At 43.3% G+C, this 19000-nt stretch overlaps 2 protein-coding genes across 2 annotated transcripts; both read left to right on the top strand.

The window, feature by feature from the left end:
- Positions 1-5500: 5500 nt before the first annotated feature.
- BJ212DRAFT_1477875 (uncharacterized protein) lies at positions 5501-6942 on the top strand (the record flags this gene model as incomplete). Its single annotated transcript, XM_041339617.1, has 6 exons — positions 5501-5599; positions 5649-5782; positions 6163-6191; positions 6266-6483; positions 6533-6548; positions 6593-6942. The coding sequence occupies 6 exons, from the start codon at positions 5501-5503 to the stop codon at positions 6940-6942; spliced, it is 846 nt and encodes a 281-aa protein (XP_041196785.1).
- A 9499-nt stretch (positions 6943-16441) lies between these two features.
- Positions 16442-18872, top strand: BJ212DRAFT_1297293 (uncharacterized protein; the record flags this gene model as incomplete). Its single annotated transcript, XM_041332560.1, has 10 exons — positions 16442-16508; positions 16557-16712; positions 16760-16810; positions 16994-17088; positions 17145-17258; positions 17367-17624; positions 18055-18102; positions 18175-18270; positions 18317-18458; positions 18790-18872. The coding sequence occupies 10 exons, from the start codon at positions 16442-16444 to the stop codon at positions 18870-18872; spliced, it is 1110 nt and encodes a 369-aa protein (XP_041196784.1).
- Between the last annotated feature and the right edge of the window lie 128 nt (positions 18873-19000).

The raw sequence follows: 19000 nt of genomic DNA, 5'->3' as shown, positions 1-19000 counted from the left end.
GTACCTGCATTTCTCATCCCTCATTGGTCATTTATGTCATCCATTCCCCTGTTTGCATTGCATTGTGTTGCATTGCATCTGTGTTTACTTTCTGCATGGCATTCACCATCATTTTAGATGAATGCCAGCTCCAGCATCCCAAGCAATCTGGTTGAGCACTCCATACAGTGCTCTAAGCACTCACATTGTTCCAAATCCCTACACAACTGGAGGCATTCAGCATCCCCAAAATCTAACAAGAAGGGCTTCAACACTCCTAATAACATTAAACAAACAGGCCCAAGGTCGGGTTTTTGAGACAGCACACATAGCACCTGTTCCTCCACAGTGTGCACTGTCTGACTGGGAAGGAACCATCACAGTTTCATCAAATGTACTGCCAAGCACATGTGAGATGGGGCATTTGCAACAGTTGCCACACACATGAACAAACAATTACTCCTCTGCAGCTCAGACAAACTGTTATGCATTAACTGGCAGCAAGCCTATTGCACCAGTCAGTCTCATGACAAATGCCACATCTGCTCAGGGTGTCTCACTACCACCCACAGTGCCCACAACTGTTCTCAGGCACAGGCTCTTGTACCTGATCTCACCAGATGACCACATTACATGGAAACATCAGCTCCATACATACGATCTTCTCAACAAGTACCCAAATCTACCATATAGCCTACAGTTTAGTTTCAATCTCAAACTTCCTCACATTGCACATACACAAATGCCCAAAAATAGCCCATTTCTTTTTACCTTCTGTGACACCTTTGAGTCCTTACTTGCCTGTGAACTCTTCACTGGCCACTATCTTGGTCCTTTCACTCATAATGACATGCTTTCATTTCTCAATCTGTTCCAGTCCTCACCCATCTCAATTATACCAAAAACCAGGAAGCCAGGAAAATTCCACATCATACAAAACTTTTACTTCCCACTTGTTCTGTCATTGGCTCACCCCAATCATTCTATCAATGCATGTGTTAACTCAGATGATTTCCCTTGTACTTGGGAAACATTTGAGACTGTCTGTACCATTATCTGTTCTCTCCTGCCAGGCTCTTAGGCAGCCACATGGGATGTTGCAGAAGCTTACCATACAGTACCTCTGCATCGTTCACAATGGCCAGCTGCAGTGGTTCAACTCCCAGATGGAAACTTCTGTGCTGATACCTGTATATCATTTGGTATGGGTCCATCTGCTGGTGTGTATGAGCATCTGGCAGATGCTGGCACTAATGTTTTATGTGCAGCCAGTCTGGGTCCACTCACAAAATGGGTGGATGATCATTTGTTCTTTTGAATCCACCGTGAACACCTCACCATCTATAATACCCAGTGTGCTTTGACTCACAAGGTTCTGGCTCATTTGGGCCAACAGAAGTCTAAGGGGAGAATATGGTATAAAGGTGAAGTTTTTGATGATGAATCCTTCAAAGTCCATGCAGAAGATTATCATTTCCCCTTGTGTGACCTCTCCTCCTGTTCATCTCATTCAATCTTTGACTCAGACTTCACCTTTTCCTTCACCAACATCAAGTAACTCTGTTTACTTCTCAGGATTCCATGGGAACCATCAAAAGACATTACATTTTCCTTTGAAGCCCTTTATCTAGGCCTCCTGTGGAACATTCCTCATCACACAGTACAATTATTGGCATCCAAAAAAGAGAAGTATTTGGTAAACATCATGGACTGGAAGTCCCACAAGACCCATGTCCTTCTGGACATCCAGAAACTCTATGGGAAGCTACTGCACACCTGCCTGGTTGTCCCAGCAGGATATGCTTACCTCACATTACTGGAAACCATGCTTGGAGTCTGCAATAGTTGTCCATTCATGCCACGTCACCCTGTTAGACACATTGGGGAAGATCTTGACTGGTAGTGCACAAACTCAGCCTCCCACATGTCAAACAACTTATCACACAGTCTTCCCACCTGCTCAATATCCATGCCTTCTCAGATGCAAGCACCTCCATTGGAATTGGTATTGTTATCAGTGGGTATTGGTAGGCATGGACTCTTCACCCTGGCTGGCACACTCTCAATGGTCAATGTGACATTGGGTGGGCTAAGTGTGTTGGCTTTGAGCTTCTTGTCCAAACCATACTTGATAGGAGTGAGTACAACCATCACACGCATTTCCATGTGTTCTGTGACAACCAAGGAATTATTAGTGGCTGGAGAAACGGGAGGAGTCACAACAGAGTGATGAACCTTGTCTTCAGGTGCATCCTTGAACTGCTCAAATCATGTGGTGACAGCACTTCCTTCCACCTCTGCTACATCCCCAGCTACAACAATCTGGCTGATGGCCCTTCAAGAGGTATATTCCCCCTGCATAGCCTCCTGTTACCACTAGTATCTCTCCTAGGAGACCTACATCGCTTCATCTATGATGCAGACCTTTCCACAAGTGCAACCCACCCCATGATCCATGACACTTACCTGCCTGACAGCAGCCTATCAGAATCTAATGGCACCTGGGACTGGGGTGACCAGCTCCTCCAGCTCCAGGATGCATGGCATGACTAACTCATCCCATTTTACATCATCCACTCTCCTTCTCTCAGGCCAAGGGTCCACACAGCCTTGTCCTTACAGCTCCACATTAATGCCCATCTCTTCAGGCTTATGCCCACACTGTTTAGCTTGAGATCATCTTCATTTGTGGCAGCCCCAAGTACCTCATTCCTGCTTGGATCATACAGGATCACTAGTAAGCATTTTGGACAGTGACATTGACCACATCATCACTGTTCTCACTCACTCACATGCACCAAGCACATGTGAGACTTATGGCTCTGGTCTTCTAGTGTTCCATGTATTTTGTGATGCCCATAGTGTAGGGATTTCATATTCTGTGGGCTTGTATAGGTAGATATTACTTAGTGTTATGTTCGCACTTTTGGTGCTTATGTAATCATCATAGTTTTCACCTCTTGCCAGTACCAGTTTGAGACTGAGCAGTTATTAGCATGATTTCCTACTCTCTCTGAGCACTGAGCTTAGTCCAGAAACCCTTTAGGGTTGAATAGCAGCTAGGCATAGCACATTTAGCCCAACATTAGAAGTCTACTTTCCAGTTCTCTTCTTATTGTGTTTCCCACAGCGGGATCCCTGAGGAGCAGCATTGCTCTGCTTCCTCAGTTTTGATATTAGCCTTCATCACTGTGTGCTCTGGGCTATACTCTGGGAAGAGTCTTGAAAACTATTTCTATGCTATTCAAGCATGGCACTTACTCATGGTCAACCCTGGCTGGTGAACCATAATCAATGTACACTAGCCCTAGGTGGTGGTAAATGTTTGGAACCCAAAGGCTCCAAATGCCCAAAGTGTGCTCCTTTCACTGTTGACCTTCTGATAGCCATTCAATCAACCCTGGACCTCCCCTCTCCCCTGCATGCAGCTATCTATGTGTGTCTCACAACCTCCTTTTATACCATCACACAGATTAGTGAGTTCACTGTCCCCTTACTGCTAAGTTTTGACCCACAATGTCACATCACAGTCGAGCAATTTGCATTATGATGTTGACTGTCATGGTTTTCATGTAGCCATCTTTCACTTACCACAGACCAAAACTTCTCTCATTGGTGAGGACATATATTGGGCAGGCTCAATCTGGGCTGTCCAATCCTCAGTCAGCCCTGTCCAACCATCTGACCATCAATCATCCTCCACCTAGCACTGCCTTATTCAGCTGGCATCATCACTCTGGACTGCATCCTCTGACAAGAGGTGAATTCATCAAATGCCTTCAGGTGGCCAGTACCCAGTTGGGAACAGGTTCATTGAAAGCCCATGGGATTTGGATAGGTGGAACCCTTGAGTACCTTCTTTGTGGTGTTCCCTTTGAGAATGTCAAAACAATGGGCTGCTGGAGTAGTGATGCTTTTGTTGGGTACCTATGGAAACATGCTCTAGTGATGGCCCCATTCCTACAAGATAAGCCAGTACTGGAGCCCTTCATGTGTTACACTCTGCTGTCTCCATTGTAAGGCACAAAAGGTACATTTTGTTTCAACCTCCTTAAGACTAGGGATTCAGCTCACGCTAGATGCATCATTTGCTCCTTACTTCCAGGGTATCTCAGCTCAGTCTTCACCCCTCTTCAGGAGGCATGCTTCAGTCTAAAGCCCCTCAGGGCTTTGCCAAAAACAGACTTTTTCCAATATTAGAACATACCCACTCATTGCTTGTGCCTATTGATCCTCCATTGGGACTTGTACTCTCATTATTGATACATATCTGTCCTTTGCTAAAGACTCATACACTTATTACATGCACTTGTTGGCCCCTACTTAGGACTCATTTACTAGTAGTTGCGGCTGATCTGATTATCCCTGGTTGAAAACTAGATGACATGTGTCCATTATCATTTCCCTCGGTTAGGCACAATCTTCAACCAAGGAACATAGACGAAGGTCTGGAACTTTCTCTTTATTATTTAATATTACTATACATTTATTTTATGGCACCCTCCCTTGATATACCTTACTTGTGATGTGCTACAAATTCAAATTAATTAATAAAAAACAATAAACATATACTGCTTCACACCAGAAATCTATAAAATAAGATGCAATGGGTGGGAATCATCTCACCAGCTCATGTGGCTTTCACATAGATATGCTTAGATGCACTTAGGAATGCTTAGATGCGCATAGGGATGCTTAGATTCACTTAAGAACACTTAAGAATGCTTAGCTCACTTAAACCTCTTTTTGGGAATCTCGTGTGGCCTGGTCACAGGTTTTCAAGCTCTGACTTAATACTGTTGCCTGTTCAAGTCAATAAATAATTGATGCAGCCAAGGCCAGGAAGCCAAAAAGGAGTGCGAAGCACTCTGTTTGCTTCCTGTGCCAAAGGCACAATGGGTGTGAAGCTAGTCTATAAAGTAGGATGTGATGGGTGGGAATTGTCTCACTAGCTCACGTGGCTTTCACATAGGGCCATATGGTTTTTGCTAAATGCCATGTGTTTTTGCTTAGCTCGCTTAAACCTCTTTTTGGAATAGTATGGTATCTCACATGGCCCAATCATGGGTTTTCGAGCTCCAACTCAATACTGTTGCCCATTTGAGTGCAGCACATGTCAATAAATAATTGATGAAAAATTGAATGAGAGAACAGGGGAATCACTGCAGAAATGACTTTTTAGCCGGAGGTAAAACTAACCCTGATTATGGGTATAATCTGAGCTAATACCAACCCAAGTTGTAAAGTAGACTAAAACCTGACTTGCGAAGTTTCCGAGACTCTGAGGTGTGGGTGAAAAACAAATCTGAATCTAAATAGATGTCTCATTACATTCAACACATGTAAGCAAACCATATTTGGATTGGGAAGTGTGCTTGTTCCAGATCATAATTTTCTTCTCTTTATACCTTGTATCTCTACTGCAACCCACCTTGGAAAAGTGTTTATGTTCAAATTCTGACCCTTGACATGTTCAGGTGAGCTTCTAATGGCTTTTTTCACTAAGTCCCCACAAGTTACCATGAACCAAAGTCAAGTAGGCCAAATAATCAAGCTTATGGTTCTGGAGGATTTTAAAGAACTATCTCTTACCTTTGGTAGGAAGGAGGCTGGCCCCGTGGTATGTACCTTCAAGTTACAGTTTCATTGGCTCACATACCTGTCATTAGACCATCGAGATTGCAATTAAAGTCTCTGACCATAACTGCCCCACCAAAGTCTCCCTCAAAAGGCCAACTTCCACTCGAAAGGATGATAGTGTCATGAGCCCGAGAGTGAAGATCTCAACCAACAACCAGTACAGGTAAGACATCTTTAGTATGCACTGTTCGCAGGAACTAAATTAAAGTGTAAGGCACAGGCAAGCTCTTCAAAGTTCAAACATGAAACAGTCGGTGAGGGAAAGCAACCATCATCCAAGGCTTTAAACTCTCCCTCTAAGTGCCCCAGAAAAACTTTGTAGTACCCACATATCTATGGCTTCGCAAATAAACTCTTTCAAACAACTTTCTGTTACTCTTGTTGCCACATGACCTTAGCCCTTGTCTCAACATGTCAAATGCGACTTTAAACATCATCCTCACCATGCCTTATGTTTGCTGTTACTGCAAGATCAACAATTGTAGTGGAACCCTGACTGCTGTCCACACTGCATGCTCCCATGGACGTGCTGATTTATGCCAGACCACGATTTCCTCGCAGGCCCAGTTTAAGTGAGTCAGTCAAAAGATCTTACAGAATTCTTGGCAACTTGAAGATATAGGTCCTGTGTCTTGTCAATTTGCAGTTCTTCTTCGTGACCCTCCAGCACCTCTTTCCCCACATGTCAACTTTGCTGATCCAATTTTCAAACCAGAGATACTAGACCTTGGCAATCTCACACATGAGGATCTTCAAGAAACTAATGCTTGTGAAGTCACACCAAACTTGGGGCCCAATTTCAATACTCCTGAAGCACTTCTACGAAATGTGGAACATTTTGAGATGTATAACAGGGCCACAGCTGTGGGTGCTTGTTCACTCACTCCATACATCATGCACAACCTTCCTCCAGATCTGGAATGACGCAGGTTTGAGTGAGAGCTGGAAGATGCTATTGACGAGATATGGCAAGAACAAAGCCACCAGCAAGATGACAACACTGCCAACCCAGAGGAACCAGAGGGTGACGGTGATGTTGACATGGACTTCAACAATCCAGAGGATGAGGAAGATGACAGAAACCCCATTATAACCCAACCAGATGAAGACAATCCAGACCCATTTGTGGTGGAAGATGGATTCATCTTGATGGACAACACAGATCTTGCCAGCATCCCACCACACCTCCTGTCAATATATGTAGTTGTCTCCTGGTTACATCTGCAGTTTCACTTGCCAAGAATTGCTTGCAATGCTTTGCTTGTGATCTTTGCATGTGTTCTTCTTTCGATCATGCCTGGGATTGACATTGTTATGAACTAGGATAGTATAATGACTGCAGCTCGATAAGAGCGATGGCTGAAGTTATGGTCTAAACCTTGCAAATACAAGGGTCTGTTCAAGGCAAGATAAAGAGTGTCTTTATCTTGAATATCAGTTATAATGACTTAAGATTGGAGATCTTAAGTGAAGGAATGCTCAGGTGAAAACCTAGTAAGATTAAAGTAAAGAAACTAAAGCATACAGGAGAACTATTTATAGTGGGCTACTGTGCTTTAGGGCAAGTGTGAGAACGAAGTGAGTCAGAGATAAGAAATGCATAAGCGATAGCAAGGATAGGTCATCTAGCAATGGCGACTGCGGTTGTGATGTAATACAGAATACGAGTCAGAGGTAAGTCTAGCGGCAGCATTATGTGGCTTGTGATGTAATACAGTGGAAGATGGGAGAAAATGAATAGGGGTGTATGTAACTGTAACATTACCCCTCATTTAGGAATGAAGTCACCGACTTCAGTTATCCTGATTCACCCAGTAGATAGGGTCAGCATTGTAGTTAGAGTCTAACAAGTCATTTTGCTCCTCTGTAACCATATAAGATGATTTATCAGCCATCTCAGTGACATGATAAATAGCATCTTGCTCAATCTCCCAACAAGCAAGAGCCTCATAGAAACCTGTGTCAGTCCAAACCAGTGGAATAACCACTTCTCCCTTCAAGTCTTTACAAAAGACTGATAGATGCCCAGGTGCATACTCTTTGCAAACCCAACAATAGTATGCTGGGCAGTTCTTATGGTGATGCCTGGTGACACAACAGTTTTGACATACTACGTTGTCAATGGTTGCTGTTTTCACAGTGGTGATGGTGGACGATTGTGCAGGTGGAGATGGTGATCTAGATTGTCACTTCTGGTTTCTGTGTGGGGAGGCTGATGCTGTTCATTTGGCAATATGGGCGGATCTGTGTCTAGTAGGGTACCAATGTGTAGTGGGTGTGATGGGGGTAGGAGAAGGAGATGCTGGTATGTCAAGTACAGCAATAGGAGGGATATTATCATCTGAATGCTCAATGGTAACTGTCAGAAGAATTGGCGGTGGGATTGGAACAGCAATGTGTGGGGATGGAGGTTGTGCGACCGGGTCTGTAGTGATCCGCTCTGTGATGATATGGATAGCTTCCCTGATAGCTTCCCTAGTATCATCAGGCAACAGACGAATTGCAGTATTATGAATGTGTATATGAAGGTGGCGGAATATGGTCTTGTGACGTTCATCATCAAGAAGGTTAGCAGTGTGTTCTATGAGGCTAGTGTCTCTGATGATTTGGATAATGAGTCCACTAGAAATTGCTCCCCTTTCTCCCAGGAGATGATCTATCTCGATAGCGTATTGTTGGGATGTGAGAGCAGATTCGAATAGAGCACTTGTTTTGACTTGATCAATGATTGCGAAATAATCAGTGAGGGTAGAATCACTGGTCAGAGTAGAGTCAGACAAAGGTGGGGAAACTACTGGGGGGGATGCATTGTTGGCAAGGTTGACGGCAGTGGCGGTTTGGTAGTCAAGAAGGGACAATGGGTTGGTGATATTTTCGGATACAGTGTTCATAGCAGCAGTGAGTTCTTTGATGCATTGTATGCAGAGGCATAGGTGTTCAAGAGACATTGTTCTGGGGTTACAATTTGTGAGCCTTTTTATACGCAGCAAGGATGTTAATAGCATTGCTAAGGTTCTCTTCTGGGACCCATTCATTACTAGCGGAAGAGTATCCTTTCCAGGATAAGAGATAGTGTCTTTGTTTACCCATGCCTTTGTGTGATAAGATCGCATTGATCTTGTATTCTTCTTTGTTATCGATGACATCTGGGGGTGGATCATCGAAGTTTGGACCATGGACCTCTGTCTTGTGATAGGATGATAGTTTGGAAGCATGGAACATGGGGTGAACCTTCCACTGCAGTGGGAGCTGGAGTGTGAAAGTGATGGGAGATAGTACTGCAGTGATGGAAAAAGGGCCATATCATTTTGGTGCAAGTTTCCGTGATGTCATATCCCACAATCCAGACCCACATTCCATCATTTCCCATGCCTTCTGAGCCTACATCTGGACCCCATATCCAACTCATTCCCAGATCCCCTTCCACTGTGTACTCCACACCTCAGCAGGATCAACTATGCTCCAGATTTACCCCTGAGCTCCAGACCTCCGGATCCTCACTGCTAGCCTGATCCATACAACCCTATCCTGTCCACCCTATGTGCACTCCATCCAGCAAGACATCTGGACTTCACCTCGTCTTGGATTCCGGACTATATCCACCTTCTCATATCCCAGTCCTGTATCCACCTTGTCTTCTGGATCCCCAGATCTCTGGACCTCCAGATATTAACTCCAGACCTATTCCAACCCTCTGTCCAATATCCTGCACCTATCCCCATTTAGGCATCTCTGCCTTTCCAGCTTTCAGTTACCTCCAGTTCCGTCTTGCTTGTTGATCCTTGTACAAGTCCTCATCTCCAAGTTCCATTTACTTATGTTCCGACTTACTTACTAATGTGTTTCCACATGCTTGTACATAGCCCTGCTCCTTTGCTTACTGATCCCCTCAGATATTCTCCAGTATATAACCCCTGTAGATACTCCTGTAGTTTTCTTAGTTTGAATATCAACTTAGACTTGCCCAATCCTCTCTTGGACTTTGGTCCACCTAAGTCTGTCCTACCCATCAGGCCTAGGGATTGACTCCCTAGGCTAGAGCTCCACCTTTCTGGCACTTTCCCTCTTTCTGGACTTAGGTCCAATCCCTGTCTCTCCGACTCTACCTTAGGGTAGTCTACCTCTGTTTGTTTCTACATCAGACAAAGTCCAATGTAGCCCCTATTCCTTCTGGACCTCCAGACCTCCTGTCCCTTGTACTTCTGGGCATCCTGTCCTTCGGATGTTCTGCCCTCCATACCTTCGGACATTCTGTCCTCCTAACTCTTGGATGTCCTATCCTCCTGTCCTTCATACCTCCAGACATCCTGTCCTTCTGTCCTCCATCATCCTGTCCTCCTGTCCTCCAGACCTTTGGACCTCCTATCCTTCCATCCTGTTTCCTGTAGAAGTATTACCTTGCAGTGGGAACTCTCCTGAGCACTTCCTGCATTCCTCCAGAACTCTCCTGCGCTCCTCCAGACATTTCCTGTGCTCCTCTGGAAGTCCTCTAGTGCTCTCCAGCAGAGTAGCCAGCCTCCAGAAGTCCTCCAGACCTCATCAGACCATCATCGGACCTCATACAAAATGAAGGGCACATACTTGGGTAAGGGGCACAGTGTATGAGCTGAGGCCAAGCTCCTCTGAGTCAGTCTCTCTCCCCCTTGAGCAACATGGTTCTTAACATGTGATGGTAGCTGCATGATCAAATTCTTCCCTGATAACCAAACATTATCTCCTATCTTCCATGGGTGATATTTCTCTCCATGAGTTCATTCCACCATTCACTGCATAGCAGGGTTATGGCAGGACAGTGCTTCTGTCATATCCCATATGCCAGACATAGATCCCATCATATTCCCACGCTTTCCAGACCCATTTCCGGACCCCATATCCAACTCAATCCTGGATCCCCTATCCTGTCCACCCTACACACATTCCATCCAGCAAGACATCCGGACTTTACCTCCTCTTGGATTCCAGACTACATCCACCACCTCACATATCTCAGTCCTGTTTCCGCCCTGCCTTCCGGATCCCCAGATCTCTGGACCTCCAGATATTAACTCCAGACCTATTCCCACCCTCTATCTGAGATCCTGCGCCTATCCCCATTTAGGCATCTCTGCCTTTCCGGTTCTCGGTTATCTCTGTTTCCATCTTGCTGATTGATCCTTGTACTAGTTTCATCTCCAAGTTCATTTACTTATGTTCCATCTTACTTACCAATGTGTTTCCACATGCTTGTACATAGCCTTACTCCTTTGCTTACTGATCCTCTCAGATAGCCTCTAGTATATAACCCCTGTACAACTACAGTAGAGTCCTTAGTCTGAATATCATCTTAGATCCTGTTCTACTTGCCATTCATCTTCCGGACTTCAGTCTGTCTGAGTCTTGTCCTTTTCCATAAGGCCTAGGGAAGGATTCCCTAGGCTGGAATTCCGGACCTTCGGATTTATCCCCTATGTCTCTGTCCCAAGTCTAGGGATTGCTTCCCTAGGCTAGAGTCTTGCCTTTCCAGCACTGATCTTTATAATAAAGGATATCATCTTTGATCATCCAATCAGCAAGAGCAGATTTCATTGGAGGGAGAGATAGGCCATCAAGGGCATCAGAAGCAGCTTGGAAGATGGGGTTGGGGTCGGAGGGATCAGGGTTCACAAGGGAAGTCATAAGTTTGACATCAAGAAGGCAAACGAACATGGAGTCAGGGAGGAGGGTGACATCTGCATTATTGTTGGTGGTGTCGACACCATGATCAGGGCAGCGGGAAAGTGCATTAGGGGCAGCAAGCTTGGTTCCAGCTACATGATGAAGCTCAAGGTCATAGCAGGACAGAAGCAACTGCCAATGGGCTTGCCGATGAGTTAGCTTTTGGGTTGAATGGAAGTACAAAAGGTTTTTATGGTCAGTGAAGATGAGGATGGGATGGGGGTTGCCTTCCAAATAATGACGCCATTCGGTTAGAGCACAAATAACAGCTAGGAGCTCTCAATCAAATATCTGGTAGTTGCGTTCTGCGGGGTTCAATGTCTGTGATAGGTACCCACACAGGTGGTAAACACCATTTTCATTGGTTTGCAGCAATACTGCACCAGTAGTGACAAGTGAAGCATCGGTAGCTACCACAAACTGTCTGCTCAGATCTGGGTTTCAAAGGACAGGTTGTTTTAGAAAGCATTCTTTCAGGGTGGAGAATGTGGAGACACAATGATTAGCCCATAGAAATTTAGTGTCTTTCTTAGTGAGATCAATTAGAGGTCTGGCGATGTCAGAGTAGTGGGGGATGAAGTTTCAATAGAAGTTGCAAAATCCTAGAAATGACCAAACTTCTTTCACCATTTTAGGGATAGGCCAATCGTGAATACTGTCGGTTTTGGCGATATCCATTGCAACACATCCAGGGCGTATAATCATGCCCAAGTATTCCACTTCTTGTGCATTGAAGGTGCATTTCTCCAGTTTCAAGAACAGCCTTTCCTTGCAAATTCTTTCAAGGATACATTGGGTTCGATCATGATGGGAGGTGAGATCATTGGAAAAGATCAGAATATCATCCATATAGATGATGAGCCATCCTTCATTGATTTCTTGTTGGAATGTACGGTTCATATATGCCTGAAATGTAGTGGGAGAGTTGCAAAGACCAAAGAACATAATGTTGGGTTCAAACAGTCCATATTCTGTGGTAAAAGTGGCTTTCCAATGATCATCGGGATGAATCTGGATATTGTTATAGCCGGAATGGATGTCCATCTTTGTGAAGTATTTTGCACCATATAACTGGGCGACCAGTGAGAGTGGTAATGGGAGAGGGTAAGTGTTCTTGACCGTCCAATCATTGATATATCGATAGTCCTGACATGGTCTAAGATCTCCACTTTTCTTTCCTACAAAGAAGAACCCACTTGCTTGCGGTGACTTTCATTCAGAAATAAAGCCCTTCTTTACATTTTCTTCAATAAAGGCTTTGACAGCAGTGCACTCTGCCTCAGATAATGGGTACACCTTTGATGTTTTAGGAATGAAGCTGGGTTTGGTTTCAATGTGATGGTCGATGCTGGGTCATTCTGGTGGTAACTTGTTAAGACCGTCATTAGCAAAGACATCGGCAAAATCATGGAGGTAGGAGGGGACAAGTTCTTCGAATGACTTCTTCTTCTGTTCAAGCCCTGCTGCTAAAGCAAACTGCTGAGCTTTATTACTGGTTTTGGTGTATTCAGTAGGCCATGACAGGGGTATGACTGTGGGTTTCTGTTCTGCGATACTGGTACCATCTTTGGTTAATGGGGTGTCCATAGAGGTGTTGGTGATAACCCGGAGCTCGGTAGTGTCAGCAGGGTATTCGACCAAAAATTCATCATCATCAAGGTAATACATAGTGATCTTGCATACAGGTGGTGCATAGTCCGAGGTCCACACATCCTCTTTGGTATTAAAGGAATCATCTTCATCATTGGGGATGGGATCGAGGTTGGGCAGTACTGGGGATGCTTCTTCATCTGGGATTTCTTCAATAGTAGCCTGCGGTGGCGATTTTGATTTCACAAAAGGTGCCTTTGGTAGCACTACAACTGGAGTTGGTTCTGATTTCTGACTGGTTTTGTGGAAGAGAGGCGGGAGACCATTCTTCCTTTGTTCATTATCAACATCTTCTTCAATCAGATCGCTCTTCTCGCTTCGAGGGAGTTCTAGCATTTCCACTTTCCATCTAATTATTGGGTCCATAGCATGCAGCCAGGGAATCCTAAGTAAAATCTGATCATGATGGCCAAGCCATGTGATATTAAACTTTCCAATCATGGATCATTCATCAATTTTCACAATGAGGACACAATATCGGGTGATAGCGCCCCCTTTGCATAACTTCCATCTGCAGTAGTGACTCGAAATGGTTTCATGAGTTTGTGTGTCCAAATCCCATGGGTTTTGACGAAGTCCTCTGAGATAAATGTTCTGGCAGTGCCAGAGTCAACAATGGCTGTTGTTTCGACAGTTTTCAGATGAGTTTTAGAAATGAGGGAAATAGGAACACAAAGTTCCTTTCTAATTCCAATACTTTGTACAAGCCTGATAGGTACATTGAAGATACTGACATCAATCCAGTCTTCCATATCAAAAATCCTCAGTGATGTGATGATCATTGTATCTTCATCTTCCTTATTGCTATCCTCAATCTCCTCATGACAAACTGGGGTTTTCCTGTTCTTCTTCTGAGGGCAAGCTCTAGTCATGTGTCCCTTCTGGTGACATGTAAAGCATAACCCCTTCTTCATATGATCATTTCTCTCGGCTTTAGTAAGCCAATCTACTTCCATGGCATTTGGGTCATGCCGATCAATGGAAGGTCTGGGTACATATCACTGTCCAGTTGGCTTGGTGGTAGTGCGATTGTTCTGTTGGAACATGGCACCCCTTTGCCAGTTACTGTCAAGCCTGATGGCTGTGGCGATGTACTTGTCAAAGTCCTGTGGGAATGGTTTACATTTGATAGATGGAATTACTGATTCCTTTCTTAAGTCCATCATTGAAAAAGGTGATTAAGATGGTAGTCTTGCTTTACAGAGGCCTGCGCAGTAAGGGTCTTGAAGCTGGTGATGTAGGAAGTGACACACTGGGGTTTGGGAGTTTTTCACTATGTAAGATTTGTTTCAAAATGTTAGTGATAAAGTTGGCATTCTTACTGTACATTTTGACATGGTAAAAATGAAAAAATTGGATGAGTGACCAAATCCTGGGCGAAATTCTACATTTTATGAATCATTTTGACATTGTAAAAGAAAGACATTTCACCAACAGCAAGATCTGAAGAAAAATGATTAAACATTTTGATTCAAATCTTACATGGGGTGAAATTTGAGGAAAATTTGAAATAAAAATTTCGAAACACATTTTACCTAATTGGAAAGGAATTTTACCCTGTGTGCAAGATTTGAATCAAAATGTTCAATAATTTTTCTTTAGATCTTGCTGTCAGGTGAAATATCTTTCTTTTACAACATCAAAATGATTCATAAAATGTAGAATTTTGCCCAGGATTTGGTCACTCATCCAATTTTTTCATTTTTACCATGTCAAAATGTACAGTAAGAATGCCAACTTTATCACTAACATTTTGAAACAAATCTTACATAGTGAAAAACTCCCAAACCCCCTGTGTGTGAGATTGCCTGTCTGTTTCAAGGTGCGGAGTTTGTTCATAGCTGTGCCAATGGCATCAGCTGGTATGAAGGCTTCTTTGAACTTTGTTTCAAAGTTTGCAAAGGTTCCATAGGATTTGGAAATGGAGTTGTCAACTTCGGTATAGAATGTGAGGGCCCATCCCATAGCACTATCTTCGGTCATACATATACGTGAGAGTGGTAATGACTTTCTTTTCATCGGTATTATAGATTGTAGCATTAAGAGCAAAATATGCCTTAATTGCATACAACCATTGTAAAGCCTGCTGAGGGCGTCCACCATAAGATGTTGGAGCTCTGGCTTTAAGTTCTGAGGTGGTGGTAGGTGCTGACATCCTGATCATCTGATCTTAGTGATGCGTCTGGTTACAGGGGATGTTACGTCTCTCTCTGTCTGGTTCTGGTTTTCTGAGTTCTGGGACCTCTCTGATGGAGAGGGTTGGAGTAGGACTTTAATCTTTTGTTATGAACTAGGATAGTATAATGACAGCAGCTCAATAAGAGCAATGGCTGAAGTTATGATCTAAACCTTGCAAATACAAGGGTCTGTTCAAGGCAAGATAAAGAGAGTGTCTTTATCTTGAATATTGGTTATGATGACTTAAGATTGGAGATCTTAAGCGAAGGAATGCTCAGGTGAAAACCTAGTAAGATTAAAGTAAAGAAACTAAAGCATACAGGAGAACTATTTATAGTGGGCTACTGTGCTTTAGGGCAAGTGTGAGAACGAAGTGAGTCAGAGATAAGAAATGCATAAGCGATAGCAAGGATAGGTCATCTAGCAATGGCGACTGCAGGTTGTGATGTAATACAGAATACAAGTCAGAGGTAAGTCTAGCAGCAGTATTATGTGGCTTGTGATGTAATACAGTGGAAGATGGGAGAAAATGAATAGGGGTGTATGTAACTGTAACAGACACCCCATTTATTACTTTGCAGTCAAGTCACCACATACTCAGTGTCAATATTCCAACTTTTACACTCCCCATCTGTCCCTCATGCCATGATGTATACCCACCCACAGGTTCACCACATTCACACAAAACTTGCACAAGCTGTAAGATAGACCTTTTTCTTCCTGGTATGACGAAGCAAGGAAACCAACACCCTGTCAAAACACTCATCATCAAATACCCATATCTGCCTCTATCTGAGCAGATAAAGTCCTTGCTCAAGGTCCCAGGTCTTGAAACTGTTCTGGATGATTGGCACTGCAAATCTCATTCTCCTGGACAATATGGTGATATATTTGATGGCACGGTTTGCCATACAAAACTCAAAGGGCTGGATGGTAAATTATTCTTTTCTAATCTTCCTCATGAGAAGTGTGGTCCAGACAGTGAACTCCGGATTGGTGTTAACCTCAGAGTCAATTGGTATGTGTATCAATGGCCATCTGTAGTCCACCACACTTATGTATCACTTGTTCTTGTTAAGTTCTCATATATTCGCAGCAACATGCACCATCTCACTCCTTGTGTCCAACATCATTCTCTATATGTAACCTTCCACCAGAGTATCGGTGTGTGTTCTCCAAATTCTCTACATGTATCACTCACAGAAACCTTATAGATATTGCACATCAAACCTTATGTGCATGGGAATACTTCCAGTCCTAAAGAGCAAAGTCCGATCAAATCCAACAATTCCTACATCCAATGATCTCTGACCTCCTTTGTCTTTGGACATTCAGCATCAAAATTCCAATGGAGTCAGGCCTGCAGGGTATGTTATATCCTCATGACACTTATTTAGATTCAATGCTGCTGTTAGGTCATGTTGTCCGTGTTATTTTGGTTGTTGTCATATGTGACAAACCTGCTGCCCATAAGATGGGTGGTTTTGCATCACACTCTCACATGAATTTTTGTATGGCATGTTGGATCTCTATCAGAGACAAAGACAAACCAGATGCATTTGTGGATGGAGGTTTGTGATTGAGTTTCTACTTTTTCATCCTTACTATAATTCTACAGCTTTTAAACCATGGACCAATGAGGAGCAACATCAACTTGGGGACCGGTATCGTGAGCTTATGACACCAACAGCATGCAAAATTTTTGTAAAGGAGCATGCCACTCATTATACACAGTTGTCTCATCTACTGTACTTTGATTTGGTTGAGCAAATTGTTATTGACCTGATGCACAATCTATTCCTAGGCATGTAGTTCTGTTTATATAGACAACAAACTAATCATTTGTTTTCAGGTCTTGTCAAAACTCATTTTTATAATATCTGGGTCCAGAGCAAAATTCTCCGACCAAATTGCAAGCTTAACACCTTCCACAAGATGCTTGCTGATGTAAGTCTTCATGCCTCCTGCATCAGATTAGTTGTACTCACTTCTCACACATATAGTTCACAGTTCCAGGTTTGTGTGGGAAATTTCCCATGGACATAGGCATGCCCTTGGGAGGATCCCTTACCACTGATCAATGGCTTCTACTTGCCACTGTTTATGGGCTGATCATTGTGAGTATTTTCTCTTGTTGCAGATCAGATTCGTACCAACTCACCAAAAAGATCTCTCAATTATGGAGTGCATGTCTACCTTCAGATGCAGATGAACAAACTCTACAGAATCATGTGGCCATGATCAGCAAATTCAACACAGAACATGAAGCACAGGCAAAGGGCAAAGCAAACGACAAGAAGGCCCTCGAAGAAGTGAGGAAGAAAGGCAAAGATGCTTACACTGCTGAGAAAGCAAGGATCACCCTCGAAAAACTTGCTGTCACAGAAGCCAAGAAACAGGAAAAGTTATGCATCACTGCTGCGAAACAAGCTGAAAAGGTTCATCTTGCTGCAGAAAAGAAAGCCAAGGCTGTGGAGATAAGGGTAAGTGATTTCTTTAATCCTGCTTTAAATCCGCAATGGCTGAGTATATCATATATCACTGATCAGATTGGTAAAAACGAAAGGCATCATCTCAGGTAGTTGAAGATCTACCTGAAGGCCAAATTCATCCGCCACTCCCACCACCAGCTGTATCTTCTACAGGAATGCGAACCCCTACACAAGATGAAACTACTGAGCAGACAGGCAATGATGACAGATGCGAACATGAAATTTTCAATGCACCCTGATGATCCACTGAATTTTCTCAAGCTTTCTGCTTCACTCCGTCTACTAATGAAGCACAAGATTTCTGACAATGACATATCTTGAGCTGATCAGCTCATTCATGAATACAGTACTGAGCTCATTACAGTATTTCCCTTGGTGATTCTATTCTGTTCAGTTTGTTAACTAAATGATTTAAATCTAGCTATATGGATCAAGTGTAATCAAACCTAATCACCACTATGCAATGCATGTTGGTGATTGTGCATGAAACTTTGGACTGCTACATGATTTCTGGACATTCCTTTTCAAATGGCTCAATAAGGTCCTCAAGTCCTTCAAAACAAATAATCACACAAACAGAGAACTTGAGACTACGTTCTTTCAAGAATTCCAGAGGGTATCTCACATAGGGCACCTGGTGAGTCATATGTCTACATTTTCATATCATCTAATGCTTCATTTAGACTTACTCTCTTCTTTGCCACCCAAAAGACTTGCTACCTTCTGAAGTTGCAGAGATCATGCTCAAGGCTACAAATGAAGAGCACAGAACTGTTGTGGGTTTGGCTGCTTTGTCTCAAGAACTGGATGATGTCAGTGCTGATGGTATGTCAATCTCACTCATCAATGTCTACTGCAGTTTCTTGACAACAATCATTAGGTAATGTGTCATATGTGCTAAGTCCATGACATAAGACAAAAGAAATGTCAACCAAAACTTATCAGCTACTTGCACACACTCTTTGCTTTTATTTCCCTCTTACTCCTGTCCATTGTTGGTCTGATAGGGCTGTTGTGTCTCACAGTATCCCTCTCAACTGTGTAGCAGTTTTTTTCAACTATGTAATTGTCAATGGCAAACATTATCATGCCTCCAGGACAACAGGCGCAAACAACTCATCTTTTGTCCATGTTGTGATACCTGGCACAACTCCAGTCCATGCTTACAGTGAGGTTTTAGAAATCTTCCAGTTCACACAGGATTTTTATGGAGCTGGCCAGTCATTATGGTTTTCTTGAATGCAGTGGTTCAAGCCTTGGACAGGGGAATGCGCAAAACTATGGAATAAATTGTGAGTTCACTATCATCACTTCTTGCTTGCAAAGTATTATTGATCACTATGACAAGTGCCTCTGTGAACATCCAT

This window comes from Suillus subaureus, assembly GCF_016647635.1.
Source record: "Suillus subaureus strain MN1 chromosome Unknown BJ212scaffold_6, whole genome shotgun sequence".
Classification (NCBI taxonomy): Eukaryota; Fungi; Basidiomycota; class Agaricomycetes; order Boletales; family Suillaceae; genus Suillus; species Suillus subaureus.
The sequence above is the reverse complement of the archived record's forward strand: the minus strand, read 5'-3'. Positions and strand labels throughout refer to the sequence as shown.